General features: G+C 34.9%; 1 protein-coding gene across 1 annotated transcript in view; it reads right to left on the bottom strand.

Moving 5' to 3' along the window:
- Window positions 1-18,002, bottom strand: part of USP34 (ubiquitin specific peptidase 34) — a gene marked incomplete at its 5' end in the record, with an annotated part of 242,243 nt that overhangs the window by 77,669 nt on the left and 146,572 nt on the right. Inside the window, 7 exons of the mRNA XM_079720517.1 lie at window positions 768-968; window positions 6,542-6,628; window positions 7,144-7,227; window positions 7,360-7,482; window positions 8,671-8,796; window positions 12,199-12,408; window positions 12,619-12,719. Coding sequence (XP_079576643.1) covers window positions 768-968; window positions 6,542-6,628; window positions 7,144-7,227; window positions 7,360-7,482; window positions 8,671-8,796; window positions 12,199-12,408; window positions 12,619-12,719 — 932 coding nt within the window. The remainder of the gene's footprint in view (window positions 1-767; window positions 969-6,541; window positions 6,629-7,143; window positions 7,228-7,359; window positions 7,483-8,670; window positions 8,797-12,198; window positions 12,409-12,618; window positions 12,720-18,002) is intronic.

Raw genomic sequence — 18,002 nt, 5'->3', positions numbered from 1 at the left:
TTGCTTTTTCTTTCTTTCTTTTTTGCTTGTTTTGGCCGCACCATGCGGCTCGTGGGATCTTAGTCCCTGACCAGGGATTGAACCCAGGCCTTTGGCAGTGAAAGCATGGAGCCCTAACCACTGGACCGGCAGGGAATTTCCCCTGCTTTTTCTGTTAACATTGTTCTATAAGTATTTTAACCAGAAGAGGCAAATGATTTCAGAAGCAGTAACAGAACCACTTCCTTGGAGGCCTAAACTCCAGTTCAACAGGATCCCTCCTATAAGCTTCTCATTCCTGATAACCACAACCTTTTACATATAATCCTCAAACCCTAGGGGTGGTGAATGGCTACTTGCCCACATTACCTCAACATTCCATTTTTCATTTTTAGCCCTCGAACACATATGTGTAAAACCAGTTCTCAATTTTAAATTTACTCTGTTGAAATACCTAGTGTGGTTTGTTTTCCTGAATGGACCCTGATACACTCAGTATAAAATTTACTGAGACCAACTAATGAACTCAATCCTACAGTCAGATAACATTAAAATGGCACAAAATTAATGCACCCCTGCATTTTGGACGATGAACTGAAAAGTATTACTGCTTCGTAATTTCTACTGCTTTAAAATGAAGGCATTGCTTCTGCTGTTAGGTCATACTGTGGTAATCTAGGATAGCATTTCATAGACATTAGAGTATTCATTTTGTAAAAACAAAAATATACAAGCTCTCTTAGAAGACAAATAAAACTTATTACTACATGGTGACTTTTGTACTTTACCTCTGTTAATCTTGGTATATGAAGACCCTTGGCATGATCAGCAGCAGTCTTTCTCGATTTGCCAGGCCATGTTCTTTTCCTATGGCTTTCTGCTATACCAGACCAGGCAAAGACATCATGATAAGCTAAATCCAAATCGGATGGATCTACTGCAAACTGGCATATTAACTTCAGCAAGCAAGCAAGACAGTCTAGCTGCCACTGTGGACAAGAATAAAATATCATTTTCTGTATTTTCATTAATTTAATATGGCTACTATACAACTTGAAATTAAGGCCTAGAAAATAAAAATAATTATAGTTAGTACTTAATCCATGTGGTAAAGAAATTTTGCTGCTCATGTATTATGGTTAGTAACAATCCAATCTTACAAAAATAAAGACACTAGATAACTAGAATGTATATTTAATGAAATGGAAATGACACTTGCATTTCTATCATGAAAGAATCATACAAATATATATAATAGAGATATACAGGATTTAAAAAAATATTGCTCGCAATGTACTACAATTTTAAAAATTATTAAAATGCTAATAAAGATATTTACCTACAAAATCAGCATTGAGAGCAAAAATACTGGAAGTTGTCTCTCCACCTAAGTGGCATATACTCTGCTATTTGGGATTGAAAGCAATTCTCAATAATTCTAGAAAATTATTCAACTGAAAAATTTGCACTTTATATATGTATATTTAAAATAAAACAAGCATTTCATCAGTAAAATACTGTATAGTATGAAAAGTAAAATTTCTGATTTAAAGCTCTACTTTAAAAATTTTAAAATAAAGCAATTCCTTCAAATAAATTAATAAGAATATCACCTATGTATGAGAGCTTCAGAGCTTTCTCTTCAATGGTCCTTGTTCTCCTCTTTTCCTAATACCACTACTAAGTGTTATAACTATACCAATATGCCAAGAAACATAGCAATACTATATAATTGATTTTCAAGAAAAGTACCAGGAAACTTCAGTGAGAAAAAATATCTTTTCAACAAACCGTGCTAGAAAAATTGGATAGCCATATGGAAAAAATAAAATAAAACCTCAACCTCACTCTACATATACAAAAGTTAACTCAAAATATAACACAGACCTAAATGTAAAAGATAACTATAAAACTTACAGAAGAACACACAGGAGAAAATCTCTGTGACCTTGGAAAAATGATTTCTTAGCTAGGATATAAATCTTGTTAAAATTTAAAACTTCTCTGCTTAAAAGACACTGTAAATATAAAGAAAAAGCAAGCTACAGATTGAATGACAATATTCCTAATACATATACCTGACCAAAAAACTTGTCCAAACTGATTAAGGAAAAAAGTCTTATAGCTCTTTACTAAGAAAAAACAAAACAGGGGGCTTCCCTGGTGGCACAGTGGTTAAGAATCCGCCTGCCAATGCAGGGGACACGGGTTCAAGCCCTGGTCCGGGAAGATCCCACATGCCACAGAGCAACTAAGCCCGTGTGCCACAGCTACTGAGCTCGCGTGCACAACTACTGAAGCCCACGTGCCTAGAGCCCGTGCTCTGCAACAAGAGAAGCCACCACAATGAGAAGCCCGTGCACCGCAACGAACAGTAGACCCTGCTTGCCGCAACTAGAGAAAGCCCACACACAGCAACGAAGACCCAACGCAGCCCAAAATAAAATAAATAAAAAGAAAAAAACCCAAAGAAACGAAAGCAAACCCCAAACAAAGCAAAACAAAAACCTCCAGGATTTAAAGAGACACTTCACAAAAGAAGATAAAAAACATGGTCAATATGAAACTTATGGAATACAATGAAAGCAATGCTAATGGGGAAATTTATAAATGTAAATGTTTACATTAAAAAGAAAAGAAGAATTCTTATCAACAACCTTACCTTTACAGCTTAATGAACTAGAAAAAGAAGACAAACTAAACCTGAAGCTAGTAGTAGAAAGAAGGAAATAATAAAGATCAGAGCAGAGGTAAACACAACAGGGAATAGAAAAACCTAGAGAAAAATCAGTGAAAATCAAAGCTGGTTATTCGAAAAGAATGAAATTGACAAACCTTTAGCTAGAAGGACTAAGAAAAAATAAAAGTCAAATTACTAAAATCAGAAATGAAAGTGGGAACATTTCAACTAATTCTAGAGAGATAAAAAGGATTGTAAGAGAGTACTATGAACAACTGTTGTATGCCCAAAAACTGGATACCTTACATGAAATGAACAAATTCCTAGAAACAAAAAACTTACCAAGACTCAATCACAAAGAAATAGAAAATCTGAACAGACTTATAATTAGTGAGGAGATTGAATCAGTTATCAAAAATCTCCCAAAAAAGAAAAGTTCTGGACCTGACAGCTTCACTAGTAAATTCTAACAAACGTTTAAAGAAGAACTAATACCAACGATCCTCAAACTCTTCCAAAAAACTGAAGAGGGAACTTCTTAACTCATTTGATGAAGTGAGCATTAACCCTGATACCAAAGCCAGACAAAAGACACTGTCCTCAACAAAATATTAGCAAACAGAATTCAGCAACATATTAAAAGGATTATATACCATGACCAAGTGGGATTTATTCTTAGAATGCAAGGATGGTTCCACATAGCAATGATCAATGTAAATACTACAGATTAACAAAATGAAGGAAAAGACTACATCATCTCAATTAATGCAGAAAAAGCATTTGACAAAATTCAACACACTTTCATGATAAAAATACTCAACAAAATAGGAACGGAAGGAAACTACCACAACATAATAAAAGCCATATATGAAAAACCCATAGTGAAAATCATACTCAATGGTGAAAGACTGAAAGCTTTTCCTCTAAGATCAGGAACAAGGCAAGGACACCTGCTTTCACCACTTCTATTCAACACAGTAATGGAAGTTTTGGCCTGAGCAATACACCAGAAAAATAAAAGGCATCAAAATTGGAAAGGAAGAAGTAAATTTATCTGTTTGTTTTTGACATAGAAAACCCTAAAGACTCCATATAAAGGCTCTTAAAACTAGTAAATGGGGCTTCCCTGGTGGCACAGTGGTTGAGAGTCCGCCTGCCGATGCAGGGGACATGGGTTCGTTCCCCGGTCTGGGAAGATCCCACATGCCGCGGAGCAGCTGGGCCCGTGAGCCATGGCCGCTGAGCTTGCGCGTCCGGAGCCTGTGCTCCGCGGCGAGAGAGGCCACAAGAGTGAGAGGCCCGCGTACCACAAAAACAACAGCAACAACAAAAACCCCACAAAAACAAACAAACAAAACCTAGTAAATGATTTCAGCAAAGTAGAAGGATACAAAGTCAACATACAGAATTCAGTTGCATTCCTATACGTGAACAATGAACAATATGAAAGGGAAATTAAAAAAACAATTCCATTTACAATAGCATCAAAAAGAATAAGATACTTAGAAATGAACTTAACCAAGGAGCTGAAAGACTTCTACAATGAAAGCTACAAAAAACTGCTCAAAGAAATTACAGACAAATAAATGGAAACACATCCCGTGTTCACAGACTGGAAGACTTATTAAAATATCAATACTACCCAAAGTGACCTACAGGTTCAATGCAATCCCTAACAAAATCCTAATGATGTTTTTTGCAGAAACAGAAAAATCCATTCTAAAATTCACAAGGAATCTCAAGGGACTCCAAATAGACAAACAATCTTAAAAGAAAAGAACAAAACTGGAAGACTCACATTTTCTGATTTCAAAACTTACTACAAAGCTACAGTAATCAATCCAGTGTAGTACTGGCATAAAGATAGACAAAAAAATAAAAGGAATGGAACAGACAGCCTGAAAATAAACCCTCATAAATATGTTCAAATGATTTTTGAAAAGAGTACCAAGACCATTCACTGTGGGGAAAGGAGTCTTTTCAAGAAAATATGCTGGGAAACCTGGATCTCCACATGCAAAAGAATGAAGTTGAACCCTTACCTAACACCATATACAACAACTGACTCAAAATGAATCAAGGATCTAAATATAAGACCTGAAACAATAAAACTCTTGGAAGAAAACACAGAACAAAAGTGCCATGACACTGTATTTGGCAATGATTTCTTGGATAGTACACCAAAGGCTTAGGTAACGAAAGAAAAAATAGACAAATTGGACTTCGTGAAAATCTTGAAATTCTGTTCATCATGTAAGAGTATCCACAGTACCCTATAATATATCGAGAGATACATTATAAATATGGGATCTCAGTTGACTTGAAAGCCATCTGTGTTGCCAGGCTACAATGTGTCCCATACAGCAGGAAATTTTTCTTAATACTTCATGAAAGTGTCCACAATTTTAAAGGAAACAAAGAGAGAAAATCTTTAGCATATGATTACCTGTAAACTTTATTCAAAGCTAAACTTAGAGCAGTTTATAAACAAAAGTCCTATAAACGACACACAACTACTCATTAAAGATTTTAAATTCTCCCACTTTGCCAAAGAACTAAAAGGTACCTTATAATTCTGAGAGATCAGTGAGACAACAAAGACACAACAATAAAACACAACAGACATTTCAGTTCTAAGAGACAGAAAACAATTACTGTAGTAGAGGTATATCTATTCTAAAAAGGAAAATATCTTAGCAAAATATATAAAATAAAAATGGCAAAAAGTATTGAAAGCAATGATAAGATTAACAAAATCCTGATAGATAGCAATATGCTTAAATGTATTTTCTTTCATTAATTTTTTTTTTTTTTTTTTTGGTGGTACGTGGGCTTCTCACTGCTGTGGCCTCTCCCGTTATGGAGCACAGGCTCCGGACGCGCAGGCTCAGTGGCCATGGCTCACGGGCCCAGCCGCTCCGCGGCATGTGGGATCTTCCCGGACCAGGGCACGAACCCGTGTCCCCTGCATTGGCAGGCGGACTGTCAACCACTGCGCCACCAGGGAAGCCCCATTAATACCTTGGATGTACCAGCATTTGACATTAAATCAAGAACATCTGACTCCTAGGTTCTAAAATAATTCTAAAAAACAAGTACTAAGAAATTAAAATTTGAATGCAATGTTTGATATGCTATTCTGCTTTGCTGGAGGTCAGGAAATGAGCATCCTTTCCATTTCATACAAAACTGGATTACACAGTTTGGTCCAGCATTATGAATTTTTAAATATTCCATAATTTTATTTTCCTAACATTATAGGACAGTGCTTTGTCAAGTTAACAGTGATAAAGTACCATTTTCTAAAACTTCCATTTTGTTAAGGATCAAAAATTTTGTAAAATACTATTAAAAAAACACTGCGGCAATGTCCCAATTGCTATAAAAATTTCTAAAGGCTTACTCTCAAGTCCTGTACCTTTTTCATTGCCAACTAGTCACAAATGGTCTGGAAATACATTTTTCAGTAGTGTTGCTTAAAGGAAGAAATGGTCAAAACAAAATGAAACAAAGAAAAAGGATGTTTTCAAAAAAATGAAGACATAAAACCAAGTTTTTCTTAAAAAGCATCCAAATTTTAAGACTATATAAATATTAATATATAGTTTACCAAACTAATGGAAAAATGTTCATGAATTACCTATAGTTCAGAGTCATTAATATTATCACTTAAATTTTTTTAACTGAGTTGACATGGAGAACTTTTATTGCATAATTAGTTTATCAGATTCCTTATTTTTTCTTAAATTTATTTCTACTGTACTCCACACTTTCCTTTACTACAATAAAGTTTGCAGCAAAAGTTACATTTGCCAATGGTTCATGGAAGTGACTCACTGGGGTAACTACTGTAACTGGTTGAAAATGCGAATTTTCACTTACCACAGTCCAGGATTCCTGCTCTTTTGGCTCTAGAATTCCAGAATTAAAAATTTCTAATAACTGTTGAAGCCCTCCAGCAGCAACAAACTGTAAGCAATTGTGAGAGTAATGGTAAGAGGAAAGGGCTACATAATGTAGTAAAGATCTGCTTTTTGATTCAGTAACTGGGTGTGTGTATATGTCTGTGTGTGTAAGTAAAATATTATGTATCTTTCATTTAAGAAATTATTCTTTGATTAAATAACCAATATAATGTCCATACAATAAAGTAACAGCAAACAACTGATTTTCAAGAATTTTTAAAAAGATTCTTATAAAAATCTATATACATATCTTTGTATTCCATTAACCATTTAATCCCAGGCACTGGGATGTCCTAACACAGTATTCCAATGAAGGAGAAAAAATAATGTGCTAAAAATAGGAGCACCAAAGCATTAATCTCAGTTTATTTATTACTGTGATTAGAGTAATACATAATTTTTAAACTATGCTTTATTTAAATGGTAAGTTAGTTTAAAACAATAATTATGGTAACTTCTTTTGGAAAATTAGAGATGAATTATTTTTACCAATACACTGCAAAACATATATGATCAAACCTTGCAACTCCAGGAATTTTTACTATTTTCCACTTGATCCTCACTTGAATCATCTGAATCTGGATAAAGATCACTATAACTTCCCTGTGGGAATGGCAAAAATAAATAAATAAATAAATAAGGAAGGGTGGCAGGAGAATTAAAAGATAACGTACTCCGGAATTTTGCTCCAAAGAGAAAACAAACATTTAATGATAATAATGGAAAAGCAATTACCGTTGACTCTCTTCTTATTCTTCTGTTAGGTTTTCCCAGTGCTTCAATAATTTCCAGGGCATATAATAGCTTATGAGCACTCTTAATTTTGAGCAGTTCTTTCCAATTAAGTCCATCATTACACTTAAATTAAAAAAAGAAACACAGGTTTCTCCAACTTACCAAGAGACCCCCTCCAAAAAAAAACTAAAGAAAATGACACTATATAAAAACTCAAATATTACATATATATTGAAATATGTTCAAACAAGTGAAGACCAATTATATAATTGGTACTAATCATATGCTTAAAACACCAATTATTCATTAAATTTTGTTAAAATTAATACACAACAGCAGCATAGGAAAAAAACTGTATGTTAACCTCCACAACAGTTGAGGTAATTTGCCATCTTCCCAATGAAAAACACATTGCAGCATAATTGAATGTGTGAACTTTTAAGGATACAGAAGCAGTACAGTGTGTATTTAATATTTATGTGACACCTACTCATTTAAAAAGTCATATACAAATACATAAACTTTAAAATATTGTTCTTTTCTACTCGCAATTTATGAAAGTGTTATTCACACTTAATGTGCATCCTTGACAACGATATTATTATTAGAGCTATAATGAGTCATCAACCACCATTTTCTAGGCCCATCTTCTTCACTTCCAAGTCATTTGAAATACAAGACCTTGAGAAATCACATAACAAATCATAGATAACCATTAGCATAACATTAGGACATTGTTTTTCCATTAGTCCTATAAGTGTTCTGTTGGTATCCCCACTAAGTAACTCCTTATTATATAGCTTTTAAAAATCATCTTTAATTTTAACAGACATCTTTACAAAGATATATAACACTTAATACGTGTGAGGTCATGCCTCTGGGAATATTAATATATATTAAATTTCTTTGACTCCTTTTTTCTCTATTTCTACCAGTTGACTTGTATAAGCAGCCAAAACAAGCACTGAAACACTGTCATTAAATCATAGGGTATTTTCTCTAAGTGTTACTTTTTGTTGTCAAAAACAAAGCGATATTCAGAACATTAATATGAAAAAACACTAATATAAAGGCAAATTCACTGTTTTCTAAAGATAATTTTAGAGAAAAACCTTGCCTTGTATTTAGCCCATATTATTCAACCTCACTAATAATTAAATATATGAACATTAAAATGAACTGGCACTTTTTACCTATTAAACGGGCAAAATTTTACTGAGGTTACCAGTCAACAAGCACTCTCATACACTATCAGTAGGAATGTAAACTGGTACCATCCTCCAGGGAAGTAAAAATATTTTGTGGACTTACCTGTTCATCTGAGATATTCTGGAATGCCATCAACATGTTAGGACATGTAGGAAGAAGCATCAGTAGCTCCCATACACGCCTAGAGAGGTTTTCTGCATGAAGATGAAGTTCTTCACATCTTAAGCTCTATACAAATAAGAGCAACTGCTTATCAAGACAGATCAGTTTTTTGAAACATCTAAACTTAAGTTTGATCTGCATAAAATCACTAATTATCATATTTGATAATATTTTAAAATCTTACTTTAAAAGTGAGAATAAAGCATTTGTTACACAGTAAATAAATTTATTCAATAAATTAAGTTATGTCAAAGTAGTGGTTTTTCAATTTGTTACTGAACACTTTTCTGGGAAAAAGTGATCTGCAAGTCTAGCCACTTTCCTCAGAAAAACTTTTCAAACAAAAGTGAAAATGTCTGTTTTATAAAGCCATCAAGTAAATTTCAATAAGACTATCATCTATTTCTTCCCTGCAGGTCACTATTTATGAATGACAAAGACCTGTTAAATTAAATCCCTGACCTTACATTTGGGAAAAGAGTACACCTGTTTCTCTTCTTTCGCTAATCCATGCCTTCCTTATATTCCAGTCTCAGACAAGCAGAGATTAAGAGAAAAGCAAACAATTTTAAAGAACCTACTTTTTTCCATTATCATTTTTTAAATTTGAACTCTCTAAGGTACTGAGATAACAGTAAGCTAAAGAATATTACAGAAGGTATGTAAGAAATAGGCAAGTTTCTTTTCTTTCTTTTTTTTTTTTTTTAATTAAAGCACAACCCCAAGAGGTAAACAAGCAGCAAAAGCTAAAGCAGCAAGTTTGGGAATTTTCCAGAGTATGAATTTGTATAGTATTATTCTACTACTAGCTGCTGTCATAATGATTCTGAGGTATTATACAGTATAAGAGATGCCAAAGGAATCTTCTTACACATCTACAAAAAGTAATTTCGTTCTTTTTGTATAATGGTATAAAGCTAATATACTTTGAAGGCAAGAGAATTTTAGAGACAAGAGTTTCAAAGTAAACTTTGCTTTTCACAGCCCTGATGAAGAAAGAGAAGCAACCCAAGTAACACTTTTAGTTTATCTGGGGACAAGGCACTGAAAGTTCTTCAGTAAAATAAAATTCATTGCTTTGTAAACATCCAGTTTAAAAAAGAGAAGGTGGGGAGAGAGGGAGGAAAGGAGGAAGGGACTGAACTCTGTGCAAAAAATTATTTGAAGGAAAAAAAATCTCCCAGGTGTACAAGACTATGTTCTACATTATGACTGAAAGGCCCTACAATATGGGTCATACACAGTGAAGATCCTTTATTCTTCTGGTAATCCTCTTAAAGACTGAACCGGTCTTGTACAACAAAGAAACCCCACACCACCAATGGCTTACTTGTCACCAAGTTCAATAATATAACTGCCTCAAAATGAATGCTTTCTCTCTGGTTTAGGCCTCACATGGACAATTACAATGACCTATTAACTGGCTCTTGTATCTCTGGTCTTTGTTTTCTCTAATATAATCCTCCACACTAACACCAAAACTTTGTTTCTGAAAGTCCAAAAAAGATCTCATTTTGTTGTTTTAAAATCTTCCATGGGGGCTTCCCTGGTGGCGCAGTGGTTGGGAGTCCGCCTGCTGATGCAGGGGACACGGGTTCCTGCCCCGGTCCAGGAGGATCCCACATGCCGCGGAGCGGCTGGGCCCATGAGCCATGGCCGCTGAGCCTGCGCGTCCGGAGCCTGTGCTCCACAACGGGAGGGGCCACAACAGTGAGAGGCCCGTGTACGCAAAAAAAAAAAAAAAATCTTCCATGATAACAGCCATCTATTTTACTAAGAATAGAAACCTCTTAAGGTCCTTTGTGGTATAGGTTACAATCTCCCTTTCCGTCCTTATATTTGAATTACATCATACACTCCCAATTTTTCAATCATGCCATTCACTTTTCTGTGACTCTGTAATGCTTCTCTTCCTTCTTTTATCAGCAGTTGGACCCAATTTAAACAACTCCTCTTTTACAGAAATCTTCCCCCAATTTTTGTTTCCTGCTTATGTTCCCGTAACACACTGTGTAGAACACTAGCACCCTCCTGGAAAACTGGGAAATTCTTATAATTATCTTTCTCTCTTTTAAACTGGCAATACATTGCTGACATGAAGTAAAAGGTTATTAAGTATTTATGGCATAAAATTTAACAGGTGAGGAAATGAAGGTTTATGGACATCTATTATTGATTATTCTGCTTGAACAAAAAGGGGATTTCTTAGGAATTTAAGAGTGTGCCACCACAAAAGAAACCAGGTTATGGGGAACAGATGACTCAATTTGGTCATTCATGACCAAACACATTCTGGAAACACAGAAAGAAGCCACTTAACATTGTTGGGAAAGAAAGAACAGTTAGCCTAACATAAGGAAAGTCATAAAAGCACCACTATTTTATGTGCCACTTGGTCTCAAAATAATGATTCTTCCAAGAAAGATGGTGCCCTGAAATAGAATGGCGGCAGTGGAAATTAATTAAGTGGACAACAGGTCAAAACAACATTACGCGTGGTAGATTGGATTAGGAGTAGGGACAGACTCGGGTTCAGGAAGAAGAAAAACAGAGATGGCATCCAGGTTTCTGGTGGAATCCATTTGAATGAAGAAGAATGGATGCCTGTGGGACATCAAGTGGAAGCATCAAGTAAACAACTGGATGTATGAGTTTGGAACTCAGAGAAGAGGTTTGGTCTGCAGAACTAAGTTTGTGAGTTATCACTAAAAAGATGTTATTTAAAGTCAATTCTTCCTTGGACTAGTACATTAGGTTCCTTACTGCTTTTTCTATTCTTGCCAAACAAACTTATTACCTTTAAATCAAAAATCAAAACATATGTCTCTCTCTCTGCTTAAAATACTTCAATGCTGTCCACTTCACTTTGAGTGAACTGGAAATAGCTTGCCATGGCCAGTTTGACTCTGTTTATCTTTCCATTTCATTCCCCTCATTTTATTCTCCCACTACCTTCCAACTCTACTTACCAGCTCCCAAACAATTCCCAGACCTGCCTAACTCCTTCTTATATCAAGGGCTTCAGGAATCAGTTTACTTTATCCAGATCATTCCTCATCCACTTCATTTAGCAGGCTCCTTTTCATCCTGCAAGCTCAGATTTATATGGTCTCCCTCAGAGAAACCTTCCTTGACCAAATAAAATATAAACAGTCTGTCTATCACCAGTCCTTAATAACAGCAGGTCGTAGCAACTATCTCTACCTGAAACTATTTATCTGTTAGTTTACTTGAAACTATCTGTTGGGCATGTCAATTATCTGTCTTCCCCACTGGATTCAATGAAGGCTGAAACTGTGTCTATTTTGATCCTTGTAAACAGCACACCTGGGATATTAGGCACTTAAATAGTTAATGAATTAATAAATGGATTCCTTGGTTTTATTGCTTTTAAGAGATTACTGAGAAAATTATTTTCCACTCAACAGAAAGACAAAACAAGATTTTGTGAAAATGAAATATAGTCACCTCACTATCTTCAACTGCCATTTTTCCTGAGGGTGGTTTAAATGATGCAAGCATCTCTAATAAATCAAAAAGAGTAGTTAAATGAGGTTCTTGTAAAAGCAAAAGCATCGGAATGTTGTCCTTCTGAGGGGGTGGTAGGCAAGATGCTGGAAGCTGAACACCTTCCCCTTTCCGTTCTCTCCTTGGCGCACCCAAAGATACAAATACCATCTATAAAAACAGGAGCAACAGGGGGAAAAAAATCAACACATTAATTAGACACATCAAGTTTTTGGTTTAATAAATCTGTGAAGTAGAAAATATCTTCCCTTACATTTTTAACAAAAGCAGTAAGAACTGTTTTTGAACTGTATCTTCAACTAAACAACTACTGACTATAAATCAACAGATGATTAAAACTCAAACCACATTTACGCATACCTGCATGTCCTTAAAACCAAGCTCATGAAGTGCTTTCTCATCATAATCTGTTGTTAATTCATGTCCAGATGAAATCATCCTCACTGGTCCCATAAGGCCTCCTTAAAAACAGAAAACATAAGTGAACTTTTTTATAAGAGTTAACTTACTTGCCAACATGAATACACAGTTATAGCAATTAATTCCACTGGACATTAAGCTTAAATAGAATTCTTGAGCACAGTAGAAACAGGGCGAAGCATACTTCTTATATTATTTTCTGTTGTCTGATGTTAGCCTTAGGCAGTAAAAATTACAAGAAAATCCTCCTTTAGCACCACTCTAATAAGATCAATTCCTGCTTGCTTGACAATATGAAAATTTTTACAAGTAAAAAACACTACAGAGCTTTCTGGGAACCTACAGCATTTCCCCTTAGCAATACATGCAGGAGAAACAGATTCATTAATGCCTTAGTTCACAAGTAACCAGCATGTATTTATAATGATCGAGTTTTCTCTTCCCTGTTATTACCTATCAACACAAAATAAAATAGATTATAGGGCAGAAAAAAAGTTCTGACAGAAAAAAAGCTCTGACAAGAAAAGAAAAAAGATGAGCTACAACGTTCTAGATTAAAGTAAACTCAATGAACTCAATAGACTGAGGCAATTCATTTCTAGAATGCACTCTTTGCTTCAACTTCATTTCCCACCATCGTCCCTACCAAAATATGCTTTAGCCACCCAAACATGTTCTTTCTTGAAAGCATCAAGCATGCTCCCATCTCAAGGTCTAAGAAGCTCCTCCCCAGGAATGCATATGGATCATTCCCACAGTTCAAGTCTTTCATCAAATGTGAGCTGTAAAAGGCCTTCCTCCTAACTACTCAATCTAAAAAGCCTCATCTCACTATTAAGCCCTTACTCTGCTTTATCTTTCTGTAAAGCACTTATTAGCATCTGATATTATATTTAAGTATCTGTCTCTCCCCCACTAAAAAAAAACCCAACCCAGTTCCACAAAGGCACACATGTATTCCCAGCATTAGAACAGTAGGCATTCAAATTAATTATTGTTTAATCCATGAAAAAAAAAATCTTTTTAAAGAAAATGCTTGATAGAGGAAGAAAGTTAACAAGCAAAATGATGAAATATATGATGAATAATTAAACTCAAATATTGTTAAATTTTATTAACTTAATGTAGGAAAATTCCATTGGATAGGCACTATCCAACTATTTTCAGGAATGAGTGAAGCACGATTACTGCTTTCCACAACAACACATAACGTTTTAAAATTACCTTTTCCCTCCACTCAAGTAAGAAAATTCTACCTGAAAATATTTCAAACACAGGGAAGGAAAATGGGTTCCTACAGTAAGATTCATTTCAGTATTTTTCCTTAAATGTAACTGTTGTGTATGGGACTTCCCTGGTGGTCCAGTGGGCAAGACTCCGTGCTCCCAATGCAGGGGGCCGGTTTGATCCTTGGTTGGGGAACTACAACCCGCATGCATGCCGCAACTAAGAGTCTTCATGCCACAACTAAGGGTCTGCATGCCGCAACTAAGACCCGGCGCAGCATGCATAAATAAATAAAATTATATATTAAAAAAAGTATAATTGTTGTGTAGCAAAATTGCTAATTGTTGTGTAGCTACACCTATGTTATTTTCCCTTCTTGTTATTTCTAAGCCTAGAAACCTTGGCCCTCCCAAAAGTTTGATAAATTTTCAATCCTATATCTTCTGAATTTTCCTAGAGTTCATTGTGTATATGCACGCACATGTGTGTATAAAGAATACTTTAAATTCATCCTGAACATGAGAGAAACAGGGTTTTTCTTTCTGCCCCTAAACCGAACATCTCATAAGACTATTTCTTTGCTATCTATTGTGATTTAATTAACACTCTTTATGAGATAATATTGTAGTTTTTAAATGTATAATAGCTAGTATTGAAATTCATCTATTATCCTTTCAGGTTTTCCTCTCAGAACTTCTGATATTGTTTAGTTTATTCACACAGTTTATTATTCAGAGTAGTTTCATCCAATTTAAAGTAAAAATTCATTCAGATTTAGGTAAAATATATTAAGAAAGAAATTAACTTGGCATCTCTATAATATTTTATATAGAGATGCTAGGTATAATCACTTATTCAAGTGTTCATTTACATATCTCAAAAAAGTTTTATTCTCATATATTCCACAAACACATCACATTAAGAGTACCCTAACTAGGGACTTCCCTGGTGGTCCAGTGGTTAGGTTCCACCGCTTTCATTGCCATTGCCCTGGGTTCAATCCCTGGTCAGGAACTAAGATCCCACAAGCCACGTGCAGCAAAACAAACAAACAGGTATCCTATGTTTTTTAAATTGCTACAAAACACTTGATTTCTTTCGTTTCCTATTCATCATTATATTACCCTCAAATTATCACTGAGTTCCCTCTTCTGATAGTAATGTTTTATCCAAATCATTTAAAATTAGTGCTTAAGAAAAACATGGGCTACTAGATGAACAGAAACTCTATATTAAACTTGTAATACTTCAGTAGACTTTTATTAATAAAATTTTTGTTATTGAGATAATCTAATACAATCTATGAGTGTTCATCCTTTTACAACAGTGAGATAAAACATCCTTAGTCGTGATGTATTGCTAAGATAATATGGAGCTGATTTGCTTCCCAGTTTGTTAAAGACCCTAAGCATGCACGACTTTGTTACAAAACAGAACTAAGATGGCTAGCAGTTTATCTAGGATTTTGGGCTCTATTTGATATGTGAATTAGGCCTACATATGGTGTACATAACGTATCAACTTTCAATTATAATGGCTGAATTGGTTTTTACAGTTAACTGAGCAGCTTTCTATCTTCTACTACTTTTGAGAGGATCTTTTTTAACCTAAGAATTGCTTATTCCTTAACGGTTCTCAAAAAAGTTGCTATCTTTAAAAAATTTAGTATCTTTTTTTTTTTAATCAGTTCATTTTTTGGCTGCATTGGGTCTTCACTGCAGTGTGCGGGCTTTCTCTAGTTGTGGTGGGAAGGGGCTATTCTTCGTTGCGGTGCATGGGCTTCTCACTGCAGTGGCTTCTCTTGCTGCAGAGCACAGGCTCTAGGGTGCACGGGCTTCAGTAGCTGTGGCACATGGGCTCAGTAGTTGTGGCTCCCGGGTTCTACAGAGCAGGCTCAGTAGTTGTGACACACGGGCTTAGCATCCACAGCATGTGGGATCTCCCCGGACCAGGGCTCGAACCTGTGTCCCCTGCACTGGCAGGCAGCTTCTTAACCACTGCGCCACCAAGGAAGTCCCCCAAAATTTAATATATTAATGCAATGAATGTTTCAAAACAAGAAAAGGAAAAAGAAATCTTAAAAATTCTTAGGTTATGATGATATATTAAACAACACATATCTAATTTTTATCCTCTGAAGTAATAAATAAAATAAATTTTTAAAATTTTACAAACATTTGACAGGGAAAAAAAGAGAATAGATAATAGCAAACAAGTTTGAAAGCTGGAAATCAAATGCACTTACAGTAACCATCAAGACCTCAAAAAGATAAATCCTAAACCAGACACAAATTTATAATCCATAATCTGACTTATACTGATTTGGCACAGGAACAAGATCAACACCTGACAAAGGAGAGAAAGAGAAGAGGGATCGAAGGGGTAGAAAGAGAAGGAAAAGAAAAAGAGAGAAGAGAAAAAGAAAAGGAATAAAGGAAAAGAACAGCACCTCAGTGATCTATGAGACACTAACAAACAGACTAAGATACACTGAATTAGAAGCCCAGACATTATGGCGAGGGGTAAGGAAAAAGAAAAAAAATATTTGAAAAAATATATAATTGCTGGGTTTCCCTGGTGGCGCAGTGGTTGGGAGTCCGCCTGCTGATGCAGGGGACACAGGTTCGTGCCCCGGTCTGGGAGGATCCCACATGCTGCAGAGCGGCTGGGCCTGTGAGCCATGGCCACTGAGCCTGCGCATCTGGAGCCGGTGCTCCGCAACGGGAGAGGCCTCAACAGTGAGAGGCCTGCATACCGCAAAAAAAAAAAAAAAAAAATATATATATATATATATATATATATATATATATATATATATATATATATATATATAATTGCTAACCTTTTTCGAATTTGATAAATGTTATAAATACACAACAGACCCAAGAAGCTGAACTAAACCCAAGCTGCATAATACAAAAACACAACAAGGCACATTAATAATCAAACTGCTGAAAATCAATGTTAAAGAAAAATCTTTAAAACGAAGCACAGTTAAAAAGACACACTGTATACAAAGGATGAAAGGTAAGAAAAACCACAGACTTTTGGTCAGAAACTCTGCAAGACAAATGATAATGGGAAATTTTTTTATAAAGTCCTGAAAGAAAAAAAATTTCTTTACCTAGAATTCTATAAACAGTGAAAATTTCTTTCAAAATAGAAGGCAAAACAAACTTTTTATTCAAACAAAAAAAGCTTGAGAAAATTCATCACCAGATCTGCAATATAAACATTTTTAAGGGAAATTCATTAGAAAGAGGAAGAAAAAAGAAAGCAAATGGAAAATTTTCTATCTATATGTAGGAATAAAGAATGCCAGAGTGGTAAATATAAGGTTAAAGACGAGATGAGATTAACAGAAAATAATTAGGTAATCAGCTAAAGATTCTAATTGAAATGCGGGCACCATCAGTCTGGATTTTTAAAGATTCAACAATTAAAGAAAGAAAAAAACCCAATATTCTCAAAAAGATATTTCAACTAAGATAATAGGAATACTCTGAGGACACAAAACAGATGTCTGATATTAAAAGCATGACAGCAAAAATGAAAAACTCAAAAGAATTGTAAAATAAAGTTGAGAACATCTCTCAGGAAGTTAACACTCAAAGAAATGAACCATAGGAAAGAAAAGATAAGTAAATTAGGAATAGTCCAAGAGATGAAACATGTAGATAAAGAATTTAGAGATAAATGATAAAAAACACAGGAAGACTAATTCAAGAAAATTTCCCCAAACTTAAAGATATAACTTGCCAAACTAAAACGGACCTCTAAATATTAAAGTACCATTACAATTGTTGAAAACAGATCCATACTCAGGCCTAGTATTGTAAAATTTCAGAATATTAGGAACAAGAAGATTCATTAAGCTCTAGAAGAGGGAAAAAAATTGGATGTGTAAAAAAATATCAGAAATCTGAATGGCTTCATAATTCTAAACAGCAATAACAGAACCACAAAACACAATGCAGTAATATCTCTAAAATTCTGAAACAAAATTATTTCCAATCTAGAATTCTATACCCAGCCAAATCACCATTTAAAGTATGAGAATGGGGCTTCCCTGGTGGCGCAGTGGTTGAGAGTCCGCC

This window comes from Hyperoodon ampullatus (genome assembly GCF_949752795.1).
Source record: "Hyperoodon ampullatus genome assembly, chromosome: 15".
NCBI lineage: Eukaryota > Metazoa > Chordata > Mammalia > Artiodactyla > Ziphiidae > Hyperoodon > Hyperoodon ampullatus.
The sequence above is the reverse complement of the archived record's forward strand: the minus strand, read 5'-3'. Positions and strand labels throughout refer to the sequence as shown.